Source organism: Trachypithecus francoisi, unplaced genomic scaffold (genome assembly GCF_009764315.1).
Source record: "Trachypithecus francoisi isolate TF-2019V2 unplaced genomic scaffold, Tfra_2.0 Lachesis_group8, whole genome shotgun sequence".
NCBI lineage: Eukaryota > Metazoa > Chordata > Mammalia > Primates > Cercopithecidae > Trachypithecus > Trachypithecus francoisi.
In genome coordinates this window covers 1,009,650-1,023,771 of record NW_022681473.1, presented here as the reverse complement: position 1 = coordinate 1,023,771, position 14,122 = coordinate 1,009,650, and the positions used below count along the sequence as shown (strand labels likewise).

Here is a 14,122-nt window from a genome sequence, read left to right as displayed (position 1 = left end):
CCATCCGCCCCTGCTGGCCCACCTTGGTCCAGCCACCCTGGCCGGGGGCTCCCTCGCAGCCCTGTGCCCAGTGGGACTGTCTGTCCTGTCATCCCCGGCCCCGCACGCACCCCGGGCTCCCGCAGGTTCTGGTCAGCACACCCACGGTTCTAGCCCCAATATCTTGAATTCTCCTTTTCTGCTTTATGTTGCCCTGTGGCTCCAGTGTGTGGTGCCTTCCACCAGGTAATCTCGTCTGCCCCGCTCACTGTGAGGGCCGGGCTCCATCCCTGGGCTCTGCGCTGTGAGCTCTCAGCCCCCACACCCTGCAGGCCTCCCGGCAGGCGCTCAGGCACCGACAGCCCTGCACATGCTCCTGCAACACGGCGAGGCCCCAGGGACACGGACAAACACCGGCCCCTCAGTGGGTCTCTTTGGCCTGCGTGGGCCGGTCCACACAGCACGGCTGCTGGAAGCCACGGTGACCTGGGGGAGGGTGCTTTCCCTGCGATGACTGCTGGCAAACCCTCCTGGGTGGCAGGGCACTGCACTCTTGGCTCATCCCTTTCCGAACCCACCTGGATATTTGAGGACCTTTTCCACTCCAGGTAGCTTCTACAATGCGTTTGCCAACTTCCTCTAAAGCTCTCACCAGCTGCCGTCAGCCTGGGGGAGCCACGCCTGTGTGTGCAACGCCCCTTCCCTCTCTGAGTCCTCCTCTGCATCCCTCCAGCCCACTGCTGGAGACGTGGGTATTCACCGTGCAGCTTCAACACAGCCGGAGACGTGGTCATTTTCCAGTGGTGGTCCAGCGTGTGGAAGAACGGCGCTGACTTTGGGCTGCTCCAGCCAGGGCTCTGCGGAGCTGTCCCGTCGGCACCTGCGGCTCCTCTGTTGGTTCAGTTGGATTCTCTACATATGGGGTTATCTCTTCTGCAGTCTTTTGTCCCCCACAAGGTTGTCCCTGGGTCAGACACGTTCCGGGTCCTGCCTAGGGACATTCAGGCACACAGTCGGTGCCCGTCCTGAACTCAGGCACAGCTGGGGGCAGGATGCGTGTCCAGCATCCAGCCGGAGCTGTGCCCAGGTGAGTGGCCAGCCCCGGGGCAGCTGCCCTGCTTCTCCATGCTGGCCCCAGCCTCCTTAAAATCATCCTCAGGTCTCTCTGTTCCCAGGGCTTCAGCTGGCATCCCTGCCACTACAGCGTCCATCTCTCTGTGCCTGGGCCAGGGAGGTACCCTGGATCTCTGGTTGCTCCGAGAAGTCACCCTGCTGCCCGGAGCTCAGAGCTGCTGCCTGGGATGCCCCAAGACGTGGCCGACCGCAGGGACCCACCCTGCTGTCCAGGAGCTCAGAGCTGGTGCCTGTGCACACCCCAAGACATGGCCGACCACAGGGACCCACCCTGCTGTCCAGGAGCTCAGAGCTGATGCCTGTGCACACCCCAAGATGTGGCCAACCACGGGTATCCGGCTCCCTAGGAGCCCTGGGTGCCGCCATGCTGGGGAGAGCCGGGAGGGGCTGAGAGCACGGCCCACCCTCCGTGGTCACAGGCCCCTGAGCCCTGCCTCTCTGTCCATCTTGCTCCCCATGGCCGGGAGCCTCCCAGGTCAACCTCATCTGGGCAGAAGCCGGCCCCAGTATGGGCCCAGATATGGACCCCTGGACACATGGTGGAACACTACTTCTCCATCAGCCTGGGGGAAGGTTTGGCTCCTGGAGGGGGTCCCAGAGTCATGAGCATCCAGCCTTGACATGATGCCTCCGCTAAGGCCATACTCCAGGTGGCCTCCTGGCATGGGAGCATGGGGGGCAGGGCAGGGGCCACCCAGGTCAGCCCTGGCCTATTTCCGCTCATGTCCAGGAGTGGGGAGCAAGGGCAGGCTGGCAGCTGCCAAGGTGTTGGGGGCCACGCCCAGCTCTGTGGCTCTTTCCGGAATGGTGACTTGCACAACCAGGGCCAGGGGCTGTGGCGACCGGGGCGGGGGGTGCGGCAGGGAGGTGACTGCTCTCTCCCAGGGACCTGCTATCCGGTTACCTCCGACCACTCTGTCATGTTCCAGGCAGGGAGGGCCGGGCGGGAGGCCGTGGGGCCAAGCTAACCCCAGGGGGTGGAGGATTAGTCAGCAGTGCCCACCCCACCCTGAGAGGAATTGGCAGCTTTCTAGGATACCTGATCCACCCTGGGCACAGTGGTGCTGGTGAGGGTGCCCTGCAGCTGTGAGGCCAGGGGGTAAGCTGAGGGCTGGAGCCGATGGTTCTTGGAGCGGGAGCTCCCAGGCTGTGCTTCCTGCCTGGCCGCCAAGGGGATACGGGTCAAGGCTGGGGAGCCCCCTCTACCCCACCTGCTCACCCCAGGAGTCAGGCTTGGAAGCAGCACCACTGCCCACGTGTCTGGGAGCACACACTGGGCCAGGGCAGGTGGGTAGCTGGGGAACTGGACCTGGGGGGTCCTGGGCACCCCAGCCCCAAGACCTCTCAGAGTAACCCCCAGATGTGAGCCAAGGCTGGAGCCACGGAGGCCTCGCTGCCTGCCATTGGGTCAAAAATCCTGGTGCAGGGACTGGGCTGGCCTTGCCCTCTGACCTCCCAGTACCTGTAGACGTGGCCCGCGGGCAGGAGGGACTCTGGGACCCACCCGGCCTCCTCACAGGTCAGGCACAAAGTGGTGGGAGGGGCCGTGGCCCTCTGGCCCAGCCCAAGCCCTTCAGGCCACCATGTGCCTGTAAGCCATGAGGGGTGTCCTCAGCCTCCCAGGGCCATGGGCCGGCCTTGAGGCATGTGGGCCGAGTCCCGGGACCCCCGGCTCTGTGGTGCCTGGAGCCTGGGCCTGAGCGGGCAGGTGCCGGGGCCGACTGTGCTGCCACCTCGTGGCGACGGCAGGGAGCGTGACTGCACGCCTGAGAATGGAAGGTTGGTTCCCCAGGACCCATCCGGCCGCTGAGCCTGGAGCCTGAAACCCAGGCAGGGAGAGATTGGAGCAATGGGTGCGACCGAAGTCCAGGAGGGCTGGGAAAAGCGCCTACCCAGACACAGACGCGAAGCCAGGCCCCTACGTCCACCTTGCTGATAGTGAACCCCCCTGCCAGCCCCTCAGCCACTCTACACCACGCCCAGGGTGCACAAGTCCCTGAGGCCCTCTCTGGCCCAGAGGGACAATGAGGCCACCTGAAGCCATGGGAGGCCCAGGGAGGACCCTGAGCCCCAGAAAGTCACCAGGGTGCTGGTGCCCGCCACATCACCGCCTCCATTCTGGGCGCAGCTTCCCACCTACCTGTCCCACCATCGGGCGTGGAGGGCTCCAAACATTCCTGGACCTTCCTGTGTGGGCCACAGGCCTAGCCAGGGCTGACCACAGCCTCCCTGTCTTTCCTCTGCCCTGTGCTGGCACTGTCTAGGCAGTGGGCTCCCCAGCCCCACTAGGCTCAGCCTGGGCTCTTCCAGACCCCTCTGCCCACTCCTGGGATGTGGAGCCAGTGCTGCCCGCTCTCATGGCGCGGCTGTGTGGCCGAGGCAGGGCCCAGTCAGTGTCCTGGGGGATCTGCGGGCTCCCTGGAGCCCTCCAAGGAGAGACTGCTGGGCATCAGGAACATGGAGGCTCCGGGGAAGGGAGGCGGTGGTGAGAAAGAACTAAGAGAGAGATAAGCTTCCAGGGCCCAGCCCACCCTCTGCAGAGCGTCCGGCACCCTCTGTGGGGTTGCTGACCTCCCGCTTGCCTACAGATACACTCAGGAGTGTGCACACCCCAAGCTCAGCCCCAGTGATGGCACGTCTAGGAACTGCGCAGAGATGGAAGCCCCCATCCCAGAATGCCTCCATCAGCAGGGGCAGCCTTCCCGTGTCAGAGGCCCTCGCCTGGGCCATGAGGTGCCCTGGATGCCCGGGCTGGCCCCATTCCCTGCTGACTCCCTCCCTTACGCATTCATTCATCACTCATTCTCTCACTCACTCATTCATTCGCTCACTGATTTACTCATTAACTCACTCATTCACTCATTAACTCACTAATTCCCTTATTCACTCACTAATTCACTCACTCCCTTTCACTCATTCATTCACTCCTTCATTCACTCCTTCATTCATTCACTTATTCATTCACTCATTCACTCACTCATTCACTCATTCATTCATTCACTAATTCCGTTATTCACTCACTAATTCACTCACTCCCTCATTCACTCCCTCATTCACTCACTCCCTCATTCACTCACTCATTCATTCACTCACTCATTCACTCACTCATTCACTCCTTCATTCACTCACTCATTCACTCACTCATTCATGCACTCATTCATTCACTTACTCATTCACTCACTTATTCACTCATTCATTCGCTAATTCCCTTATTCATTCACTAATTCACTCACTCCCTCATTCGCTCACTCATTCATTCACTCATTCCTTCACTCAGTCATTCACTCACTCACTTATTCACTCATTCACTCATTCACTCCCTCACTCATTCGCTCATTCATTTGCTCATTCACTCACTCATTTGCTCATTCACTCACTCATGCACTCACTCATTTACTCATTCACTCATTCGCTCACTCACTCACTCATTCACTCATTCATTTGCTCACTCATTCACTCATCATTCACTCATTTACTCGCTCACTCATTCACTCATTCATTCACTCATTTGCTCGCTCACTCATTCAGTCACTCATTCACTCATTCACTCACTCATTCACTCATTCACTCACTCACTCAGTCATTCACTCATTCGCTCACTCATTCACTCATTCACTCATTCACTTACTCATTTGCTCATTCATTCACTTACTCATTCGCTCATTCACTCATTCACTTACTCATTTGCTCATTCACTCATTCACTCATTTACTCACTCACTTATTCACTTACTCATTCACTCATTCATTCAGTCTCTCACTCATTCACTCACATATTCATTCACTCACATTCACTCACATTCACTCATTCACTTACTCATTCACTCATTCATTCACTTACTCATTCACTCATTTGCTCACTCATTCACTCATTTGCTCACTCATTCACTCATTCATTCATTCACTTATTCACTCAATCTCTCACTCATTCATTCACATATTCATTCACTCACATTCACTCACATTCACTCATCCACTTATTCATTCACTCATTCACTCACTCATTTGCTCACTCATTCACTCATTCACTTACTCATTTGCTCACGCATTCATTCACTCATTCACTCATTCACTTACTCATTCACTCATTCACTCATTCATTCACTCATTCACTCATTCAGTCACATATTCATTCACATTCACTCACTCACATTCACTCACATGCACTCACTCATTCACTCACACATTCACTTATTCATTCACTCACTTATTCACTCACTCATTTATTCACTCATTCATTCTCTCATTCTCATTCACTCACTCTCTGTGTTCTGACAGATGCATCCTGGACTCTAGACTGCAGCCAAGCCCTCAATGACCTCTGCAGAGTGGTGGTCTCTTCTTGGGGCAGATCCAAGCTCTGGCCTCTCCTCTCTGAGCAGATGGACTCTGTCCCACCCAGCCCACAGAGGGAGCAGGGCTGCCCAGTGATGGGTGGTTGGCCTGAGGTGTGCACCCCTTGGAGCCCAGGTCTGTCCCCACCCTGTTCCTGGGTTTTATGAACAAGCTCAAAAAATATACAGTCCACAAATTGCAAAATGCTCAAGTGTATTTATGCAACAGATTGGCCATATCCTGAGGAGGGGAGTGCAGGCTGAGGGCTGAGGTAGGAGTGAGGCTTTTCCTCCTGCAGCCACCGGGCAGCCTATCACCACATCCAAGCATCATTCCTGAGACCCTCAGGTGATACTCAAGTCCCGAGAACAGCAGACTGGACGCATGGCCAGAGGAGCCCCACCAGCCCTGGGCTGGTCCTGAGAGGTGGCTGCAGGCGGGGCGGGTAAGGGCCCCTCCTCCAGGCAGTGGGTGACCCACAGCCCACACCCTCCACAAGAAAGCGGGCGTGGACAGTGTGTTCAAAGCTGCAGCCGCCTGGATGAGGGCACAAGTTCCACTGGCCTTGGAAACCAAACTCGGAGGACATATGGGAGGTTCTCCTTGGGGGTCAGGAGGGCAGTGGTGCTGGTCAGTGGACGGGGGACACTGGGGTGCCTCTCTCCCAGCTCCCATTCCCCGCCTCCTGGCTCTGCTTGGGTCCCATCTCCTCCGAGTGCTGGGTGTCGCCCGGCGCGGGGCACCGCCGGCCCATGCAGCCGCACTGTTCCACCTCGGTGAAGCTGAAGGCCCGGCTGGAGCCGTCGGTACAGTGCAGGGTCACATTCCTCAGCGAAGTCCGCAGCTCCTGGCAGCACTGGCACCTGTGCTCCACCATGTTGCCCTCGAACGAGTACCTGTGGGCAGGGACTGCTCAGCACCTCCTGCTGCAAGCTGGCACCGTGCGGAGCTCCAGGCGGTCCCACCAGCTGCTGTGCTGGGACCATCCCAGCCTCCTGCTGCAAGCTGGTACCGTGCAGAGCTCCAGGTGGCCTCATCGTGTTCCCTACTCCTGGAGGCGTGCTGCCAGTGTCTGACAACCAGCTCTCATTTACCAGTTCCCCAGGCACCAACAGTCCCACCAGGGCCGACTCCAGCTCCGTGCTGATGGGAGGGAGGGAGACTCGGGGCAGCTGCAGCAAGTTACCGACGGAGCTCAGTTAACAGAGGCGCGTGATGCCGACACGGGCTCTGGGACTGTGGTCGCCCCAGCCCCATCCATGCTGTCTCAGGACACTTTTCCCACCTCACCCTCAGAACCCTTTCACTGGCCCCTCATGGTCCTGCCCCCATCTGTCTGGCACCCAGAGCCCCGGGGGCCTCGACTGCACCCCACAGTCAATCGCGTCTCCCTGCTCACTGCCCAGGCACGTACATGGAAGAACTGTCCCCACAGTTCCCCCGGCAGTAAGCCAGGCGCACGGGCTCTGAGGAGTTGCAGCCCTGCTGCTGGATGATCTGGCTCCTATGGTACACAGCACAGGTCGACTCTGGGGAGGAACACAGGGTTTAGGACCAGCTCAGCTGCTCCTGGACTTCTGAGGGTGGAGTCCCAGCAGGCTTGGCACTTACGGTTCTGGTACTGGGGTGGGAGCGGGGGCGGCGGGCAGAAGTGACAGCAGCCGTCCTCGCTCTTGCGGGCTTCGTCCTGTGCCGACAGAGGGGTGCCCTCAGTGTCGAGGTGCTCGGCGGCCCCCGCAGAAGTGAGGGATGGGGTCATGGGGCCAGGCTCGGGAGTGGACAGCCCCAAGCAGGACAGAGTGTCTGCTGGCGCTGCAGCGATGATCACAGCCTCCCAAACCCATCTGGGGCTGAAGCCCCCTTGGCTGGGGCAGGGGTCCTGGACCTCACCAGAGAACAGCTGAGCGGGGGGCATGCCTTCTTCGTGGTGACCACCACCAGCCCGTCCAAGTGCTTCTCACACTCATGGGTGACACAGTGGTTCCCGGGGTCTGACCAGGTCTCGCCGGGCTGGAGGGAGGCCAGGCCCCAGGGTGAGTGACCCTCCCTCCATCTGTCCGTCTGTCTGCACCCCAGCCTGCGGGCTTCCAGAGGGTCCCCAGCCTCTGCCAGATGCATGCCTGGCTCCGGGGGGTAACGACAGATCTCCAAATGCCTCAGTACTCCCAGACCCTGCCCTTCTTCTTTGTGGCAGCCGCTACTCACGTAGAAGAGGTGGATGGAGCTCCCGCTGGTGTTGGTGACACAGGCGACCTGCACACAGGTGCCACAGCACTGCCCGCTCTGCTCCTGGTACTCAAAGCCCTGTGGGAGGGATGGACATGTGGCCGGAGTCCAGAGGACCACTGCCCTCCAGGGGCCAGGACGGGGTAGGGGCAGCGCAGGGGCACTCACCACAGGGCAGTGTGTGTTGCAGATCTGGGTCTCACAACTGACCACAAACGTGTCCGACAGGGAGCCGCCAGGCAGCTCACACCTGCAGGTTTCGCACAGGCTTGAGGAGACCACAGCACCGGGCTGGGAAGAGCCAGGGCAGCAGACACTCTGCTGAGGGCCCGTGAGCTTGGGCCCTGAGGAGACCCACCCCCTGCCTCCCCACTGGTTTGCTGCCCCCACCTTCCCAGACATCTGCCTCCAGGCCACTTCCTATCAGGCTGACTTGCACCCCTGGGGTGACTCTTGGCGGCACCTCCTGGTACAGAGGCCACAGCCCAGGGTCCCCATCCCTAGGGCAGAGCCCCACGTTGCACCCCCATGGACGGGGACCACAGGCTCAGCCGGCTCAGGACAGAGCCGTGGGATCCAAGCCTGGCTGTGCTGTGGTGCCAGGAGAGGCAAAGCCCCCCGGAGCCAGGCAGGCCAGGGTGTAGATGTCCACACTTCCGGGACCTGGGACCGACCTCGGGCCTCAGCCACACTTAATAGTGGGTTGTGTCCGCAGAGACTAAAGTCCCTGGCCCCAGCGGGCGTTGGCAGGTGCTCCGAAGTCTACCTGGGCCCTAGGGTCAGCAGGAAGCTCCGTCCCTGTGGCTGCAGGGGTCTGAGCTCTGCGGCTCTTACCTGGTACAAGGTCCCGTTGATGCTGCACTCTGTCCAATCTGCCCAGAAGACAAGCAGCTGCACCCCCTGCCACCCGTCCTCCCCTCACCCTCGGCATTCCCACCCCTGCAGCCTCCCGGGCGCCTCATTCCCAGGCTCGCCACTGGGGTTTGTCCAGCCTTATCCCTGCGGAAGGCTCAGTCCAGAGCCACAGACTGGCAGTGGACAAGCCGCAGTGGCATCTGGTTATCTGGTGATGGCCCCCCAAAATTCTGGGTGGAGACCCCAGCCCACGGCCCACGACAAGGTCTGGTCCAGGACACTCACTGCAGTTTTGGACCGGGCAGCAGGTCCCCTCCTCGTAGGTCGGGATCGCACGGGCACCCTCGGGACAGTCCACAGGTGCAGGGCAGCGGCTGGTGTTGCAGACTGCGGGGGCGGAGGGAGGCAATTGGGAGTCTGTCCCCTGCCCCCGCCCAAAGGCCCACCCCCGGGGTCTCCAGGATTGTGGACTGCCCAGACAGCCCGCTGGGGGGTCTCCAGATGAGGCTGTTGCAGGAGCGGAGGAGGGGGCACCCTCATAGGCACTGCCCTCAGGTGCATGCCCCAAGGCATCAGCAAAGGCCAGGCCAAGTGGGCTCCGGGTCACCTGCCTGCCACGCCGTGCCCCTACCCAGTGAAGGGCTTACCGCAGTTGTACTGGGGGCAGCACTGGCCAGCCTGTGGGGCTGCAGGCACAGGCACGAAGCCGGGCAGGGGGCAGGCAGGGGGCAGCGGGCAGAGCTTGGGTCGGCAGGTCAGCGTCCACGTGGCCGCCTCACACGTGCACTCCTGGCAGTCCCTGCCGACGGTGTGGCCGACCTGCGAGGGAGAGGCCTGAGGTCCAGCATCCACAGCGGCTCCACCCAGGGGCGCAGCAGCCAGGCCGGCTCATGCAGTGTGGAGGCCGTGCGGCCTGCAGCTGAGGACCCCACAGGAGTAGAGCTTCTAAAGTGCAGGGTGGGCCAAGCATGGGCAGCAAGCTCTGCAAGGTGGGCAGGCTGTGGGGTGACTGGCCTGTGCCCCACCTCACATTGCCTCAGTCTCAGCTGGGCAGAAGGGGGTCCCAAGGAAGGGAAGAGTATGGCCGGCCTCAGGGCCGGCACCCACACAGCAACACCAGGACAGAGGCCCCGGCACGGTCCCCAGTGTGGACAGAGTGGGTACCTGGGAAGGGAGATCCCCGAGTCTTTCTGGGAGCCTGGCTCCTCCCACGGCCCTTTCTCTGGGCGTCCGGCACAGAGAGGACACCCCGACCCCTGAGTCCCCTCCGACCATTTCTGGGGCTAGTGTTTCCAGAGCCTCCCTCCTCAGGCTCTCGGCCTCCAGTGCCCCCTCGGGCCACACCTCCTGCTCACCTCCACCGGCTCTCCGTGGGGCCCCAGACACCCTGGAAGGAGAGAGATCTGAGGTCACGGGGGGTCAGCCGCCACGACAGGGGCGAGGGGCAGGGTCCCGTGTTGGGGCCGGGCGGACCCCAGGACCTGGCCGACAGTCACAGGCCCAGTCCTGCCACACCACCAGCCCCAGCCTGGGGCACGTACTGGGGCAGCCCGTGGGCACGCAGACTTGGGCACTGGTGCTGAAGAGGGTCATGCCCTCCGGACAGAAGCAGCCTTCGGTGATGGGGCCGGCCTCCGGCAGGGCCCTGTGGAGAGCATAGGGCTGGTGGGTGTCTTTTTCCCTCCAGGTGGGCAGGGCCCCAGCCTGGGAGTGGGAGATGCAGCAGGAAGCTGGGGTCCGGGTGGCTGCAGCGGCCCACAGCAAGGCCAGGAGGGAGGGCGCCTACCCGAGGCTGGCGCTGTCATTCCCATAGCAGTAGGAAGCATTGCTCGGGCCGCAGGGCTGGTACACCTTGTCGGCTGGGCAGGTGAATGCTGTGGGGAGGGGAAGCCACACCTGAGAGGGAGGGAGGGAGGGCACCCACCCAGAACAATGCGGGCCGCTGGGCACCAACATCTTCTCCAGAGCTGCCCGCAGCCACCCGTGGGCCTGGGCCTGGCCACGGCCTGCCACACCCCAGTGCCCCGCCACGGGCTCCCCGATGTGGACACCTCCTTTCTCTCCAGGGAACCGGGAGCACTCTGTCCTGGGGCTGACCCCTCCTCCTCCAGGTCCTACCCTGACTGCCCGAGCCCACCCTGAGGGTCTGCCTGGCATACCTGTGCCCCTCACAAGCGACTTGGGACCCTGAGGACAGGGGGGTCACTCACGGCATGTGTGGTTGGTCCGGCCTCTCCAGTCGATGCAGATGTCTTGGGATGCGCAGAGCGCCGCGTACAGCTCCAGGCTGGAGCACACTGTGTCCGGGTCGGTCTTGTGGCACTGGTCAAAAGTGCAGCCCTCATAGAATGGCAGTGGGGGGATCACGGCATGGCACGGCTCAAAGACCCTGTAGGAGGGATGGGCGAGGTGCTGGGTGCAGCCTCTCCGGCTACCTGCTGCTCCACGTCAGGCTCCCAGGCTTCAGGGCAGTCCCCAGGCGAGGTGAGTCCCTGAGCAGCCGCTGGTGTATGGCCGCCCTCCTGTCTGCCCAGAAAGCCTCCTTCCACATATTCTGTGGGCTTGGGGGTCCAGATGGCATCATACACTTATTTCTGCAAGTTCTTCTTCCTGGGCCCCCCACGGCCGCCCTGCAAACCTGGGAGCTGCCTTGGGGCGGTGACCGATGCCCCCGTCCATACGCCTAAGCCAGCAGTGAGCCTCAGAGACCGCTTGGCCCGGCCAGCCCTTGGCAGCATTCCAGCCATGACCACCCCTCCCTGGCACCCACCCCTCCCAGTACCTGCCCCCCCTCCCCAGCACCTGCCCCTCCTTGGCCTGTGGCACCAGCAGCTCTTGTTTCCTCTCAGGAGCCCCCTGAAAACGTACCTCTTCCCCGCCAGCCCTTGGAAGGGTGGGGGTGGGGTGGCCACGCTGACCCTCCCTCCCTTGCACCCAAATCTCACTTGCTCAGAATCAGCTGGCAGATGGACGATGGCGGGCACAGAGCAGACGGGGTGGTGGGCCCAAACGTGGTGGACCCAACTGTCATGGGCCCGACCGTGGTGGGCAGCGGGCGAGGCCCGTGGCAGGCTGGCTGATTGGGGATGCTGACATTCCAGAGGCCAGACATCTCAGAGCAGGAAGCAACCACCGTGCCCTCAGGCGTGCGGCACTCATCCTCCAGGTCGTTGGTGCAAGTGCCTGGACAGATGCAGTGGGGGTCAGGCTGCTGGACAGCAGAGCCAGGCGGCCCCACTCCACATGGGGCTCAGCACCCCCAGCTGGGGGACAGGACCCTGGCATCTCAGGGTCACACCTTGGTGGACTGCAGTGGACCCTGCCTGTGCCTCGCTGTCCCCCAAGAACAACCCTGGGGCAGTCCCCAAGGTACCGGGGAGCTGCAGGTACGGGCAGGTGTAGGCCTCGTGTGTGGCCTGCGCTCGGCAGAGCAGCCAGCGAGCAGAGACACCAGGACGCGCCGCACGTGGCGGCCTCGCCCCCTGCCCAGTACCCCCTCCCCTGTGAATGCCAGACGATGCCTGGGAGCCCTGTGGCCTCACCACACTGGCCCTCGGTGTTGTTGGCAAACTTGCTGAAGGGAACCTCCACCGAGAAGATGAGGCCAGAGAACATGACCTGGACGCCCAGGGCCGGGATGGTCGCGTACATCTTGATGCCGACGCGCGAGACCACGATGCCATTTTTCCGGAAGCCAGGGCTGACTACCTTGTCATTGAAGATGATCTGGACGCGGGGCGCAGTCGACGGGAAGACAGAAGGCGGGCAGGCGGACGGGCGGTCAGCCACTGCTCAGGCTCTAGCCAGGAAAGCGGCGTCCCCCGCCCCCTCCCCAGCACACTGGGCGCACCCCCACCTCATTGGTCATTGCCCCGTGGACTGGCTTGCGGGTCAGCACCACGCGGTCCTGCTGGTACTCCAGGATGATGGACTTCGGGCAGGAAAGCCCGTCCTCCGCGCCGCAGAAGTCGTTGTCCACCAGCACGCGGAAGTGGCCGTACACGGGCACGATCTGCTGCACCAGCACGTACGTGCAGTTGTCCAGGAAGGTGTAGTAGGTGCCATCAAAGGTGATGTAGTGGGGATCACCCCAGCCGCTGCACACACCTGCCAGGCCCCGGGGACAGCCTTACGGGATGGTGGCACCACAGCCCTGGGGCTTTCTCCCAACAGGTCACATCTGTCCCTGATACCCCACCATCTCCCCTCACAGGGCGCACGAGACCCTCCACATCATCAGAACATACGTGACCAGCGCCTGCACAGAGCTCCATCCAGCGGGCGCTTGACAAGGCTGGAGCAAGGCAGGGACAGACCCCTCCACCTTCTCCAGCCAGGCTGCTCCGAGGCTCACAGGGATTCATGCAGCACCCCTAAGCGGGGAGGCTCGGCCCCATGCATCCCCACCTCAATGATGGGAAGTCCTTCCTGCTGTCCCACCGGATTCCTTTCTGCTTCAGCCAAGCCCCCTCCTCTGTCCCACCCCTTTCCACCTGGGTAGGGAGTGGCTGCCCTGGCTGCCCCGGCTCCCGCCCGGTGCTCCACTCACACTGGCACTGGTAGTGATGGCAGCAGCCGTCCTGGTCGGCCACCTTCAGGGCTGGGTAGCCATTGGCACAGGTGGGTTTCTCCACCCTTGGGCACGTTCGTGGGCGCAGGGAGATGATGTTGTTGCCCTCACAGGTGGCCTCGGAGCAGTTGGACATGGCCCAGGTCTCACCTTTCTGCAGAAGCACAGAGAGAGGGGCGGGGTCCGGCCTCTCCCAGTCTCCAGGGCACCCCTTGGTTCTTGGGGTCACAGTCCCGAGAGTCCCGTGTTGGGGACAGGGGAGGGTGGCTGTGCCCCAGTCTCCTTCCCACCCCATCCTCAGCACCCAACCCAGAGACCGAGCTGGCCCGGGGCAGGGGTCTCTGGTGTGACAGTTGCTCCTCCCTGGCTCTGCCACACTTCCTGCCTGTGCAGCCGTGGCCACAGCCTCATCCCACTGCTCTGGCCCTGGCTGGCCTCAGCACAGCCTCAGCCTGGGCCCCACACAGCCAGTGCCTAGAAATCACGTGTCTGGGAAGTCCAGGGGGATCAGAGACCCTGGGCTATAGGACGGCCCTTTCCTGATGGCCAGGCTGCCTCCACTAGGGCCAGTGACCTTCTCAAGACCTTGCAGCTGAAGCCTAATTGCAAAGACATTCAAGTTCCCTGCAGTGGCCCCTGGGCCTTCAGAAGGGTGAGAAGTAGGAGGTTACCTTTCTGGGGGGAACCACATTTGGGCATCCCAGCTCAGTGACGGGCTCAGAGGTGGATGTCCAAGGGGACGTGGCTGGGGCAGGAGGCAGCGTGGTGGATGGACAGTCACTGTCAACCCCTCTGACCACTTGGCAGTCCTGGCTGCACAGGGCATAATAGCAGTGGCCGGCGAGGTCTCTGTGGTGGTATATGGTAGATCCTACAGGAGGAAGGGATATGATAGCCTTTAGTGGAGCCCTGCTCAAAGAAGAGGCACAAACCCCTCAGTGGGCCAGAGGGGCACTTTCTACCACCTGTGTAATGGGAACAAACTTCAGAGAATGCCAGCAGCCACTCTGTGACAATGAGCCTG

The 14,122-nt window shown here is 61.9% G+C and overlaps 1 protein-coding gene across 1 annotated transcript in view; it reads right to left on the bottom strand.

Annotated features, from left to right (window-relative positions):
• Window positions 1-5,643: 5,643 nt before the first annotated feature.
• MUC5AC (mucin 5AC, oligomeric mucus/gel-forming) overlaps window positions 5,644-14,122 on the bottom strand; it is a 41,832-nt gene continuing 33,353 nt past the window's right edge. The window contains exons 47-64 of the mRNA XM_033205646.1: window positions 13,770-13,969; window positions 13,078-13,252; window positions 12,385-12,635; window positions 12,071-12,254; window positions 11,474-11,711; window positions 10,739-10,917; window positions 10,315-10,402; window positions 10,070-10,173; window positions 9,884-9,915; window positions 9,176-9,347; window positions 8,814-8,915; window positions 8,508-8,545; window positions 7,842-7,964; window positions 7,653-7,751; window positions 7,338-7,457; window positions 7,059-7,134; window positions 6,862-6,976; window positions 5,644-6,343 (exon numbers count right to left, since the gene is read on the bottom strand). Of these exons, the coding sequence (XP_033061537.1) occupies window positions 6,079-6,343; window positions 6,862-6,976; window positions 7,059-7,134; window positions 7,338-7,457; window positions 7,653-7,751; window positions 7,842-7,964; window positions 8,508-8,545; window positions 8,814-8,915; window positions 9,176-9,347; window positions 9,884-9,915; window positions 10,070-10,173; window positions 10,315-10,402; window positions 10,739-10,917; window positions 11,474-11,711; window positions 12,071-12,254; window positions 12,385-12,635; window positions 13,078-13,252; window positions 13,770-13,969 (2,561 nt within the window). The 3' untranslated portion in view covers window positions 5,644-6,078. The remainder of the gene's footprint in view (window positions 6,344-6,861; window positions 6,977-7,058; window positions 7,135-7,337; window positions 7,458-7,652; window positions 7,752-7,841; window positions 7,965-8,507; window positions 8,546-8,813; window positions 8,916-9,175; window positions 9,348-9,883; window positions 9,916-10,069; window positions 10,174-10,314; window positions 10,403-10,738; window positions 10,918-11,473; window positions 11,712-12,070; window positions 12,255-12,384; window positions 12,636-13,077; window positions 13,253-13,769; window positions 13,970-14,122) is intronic.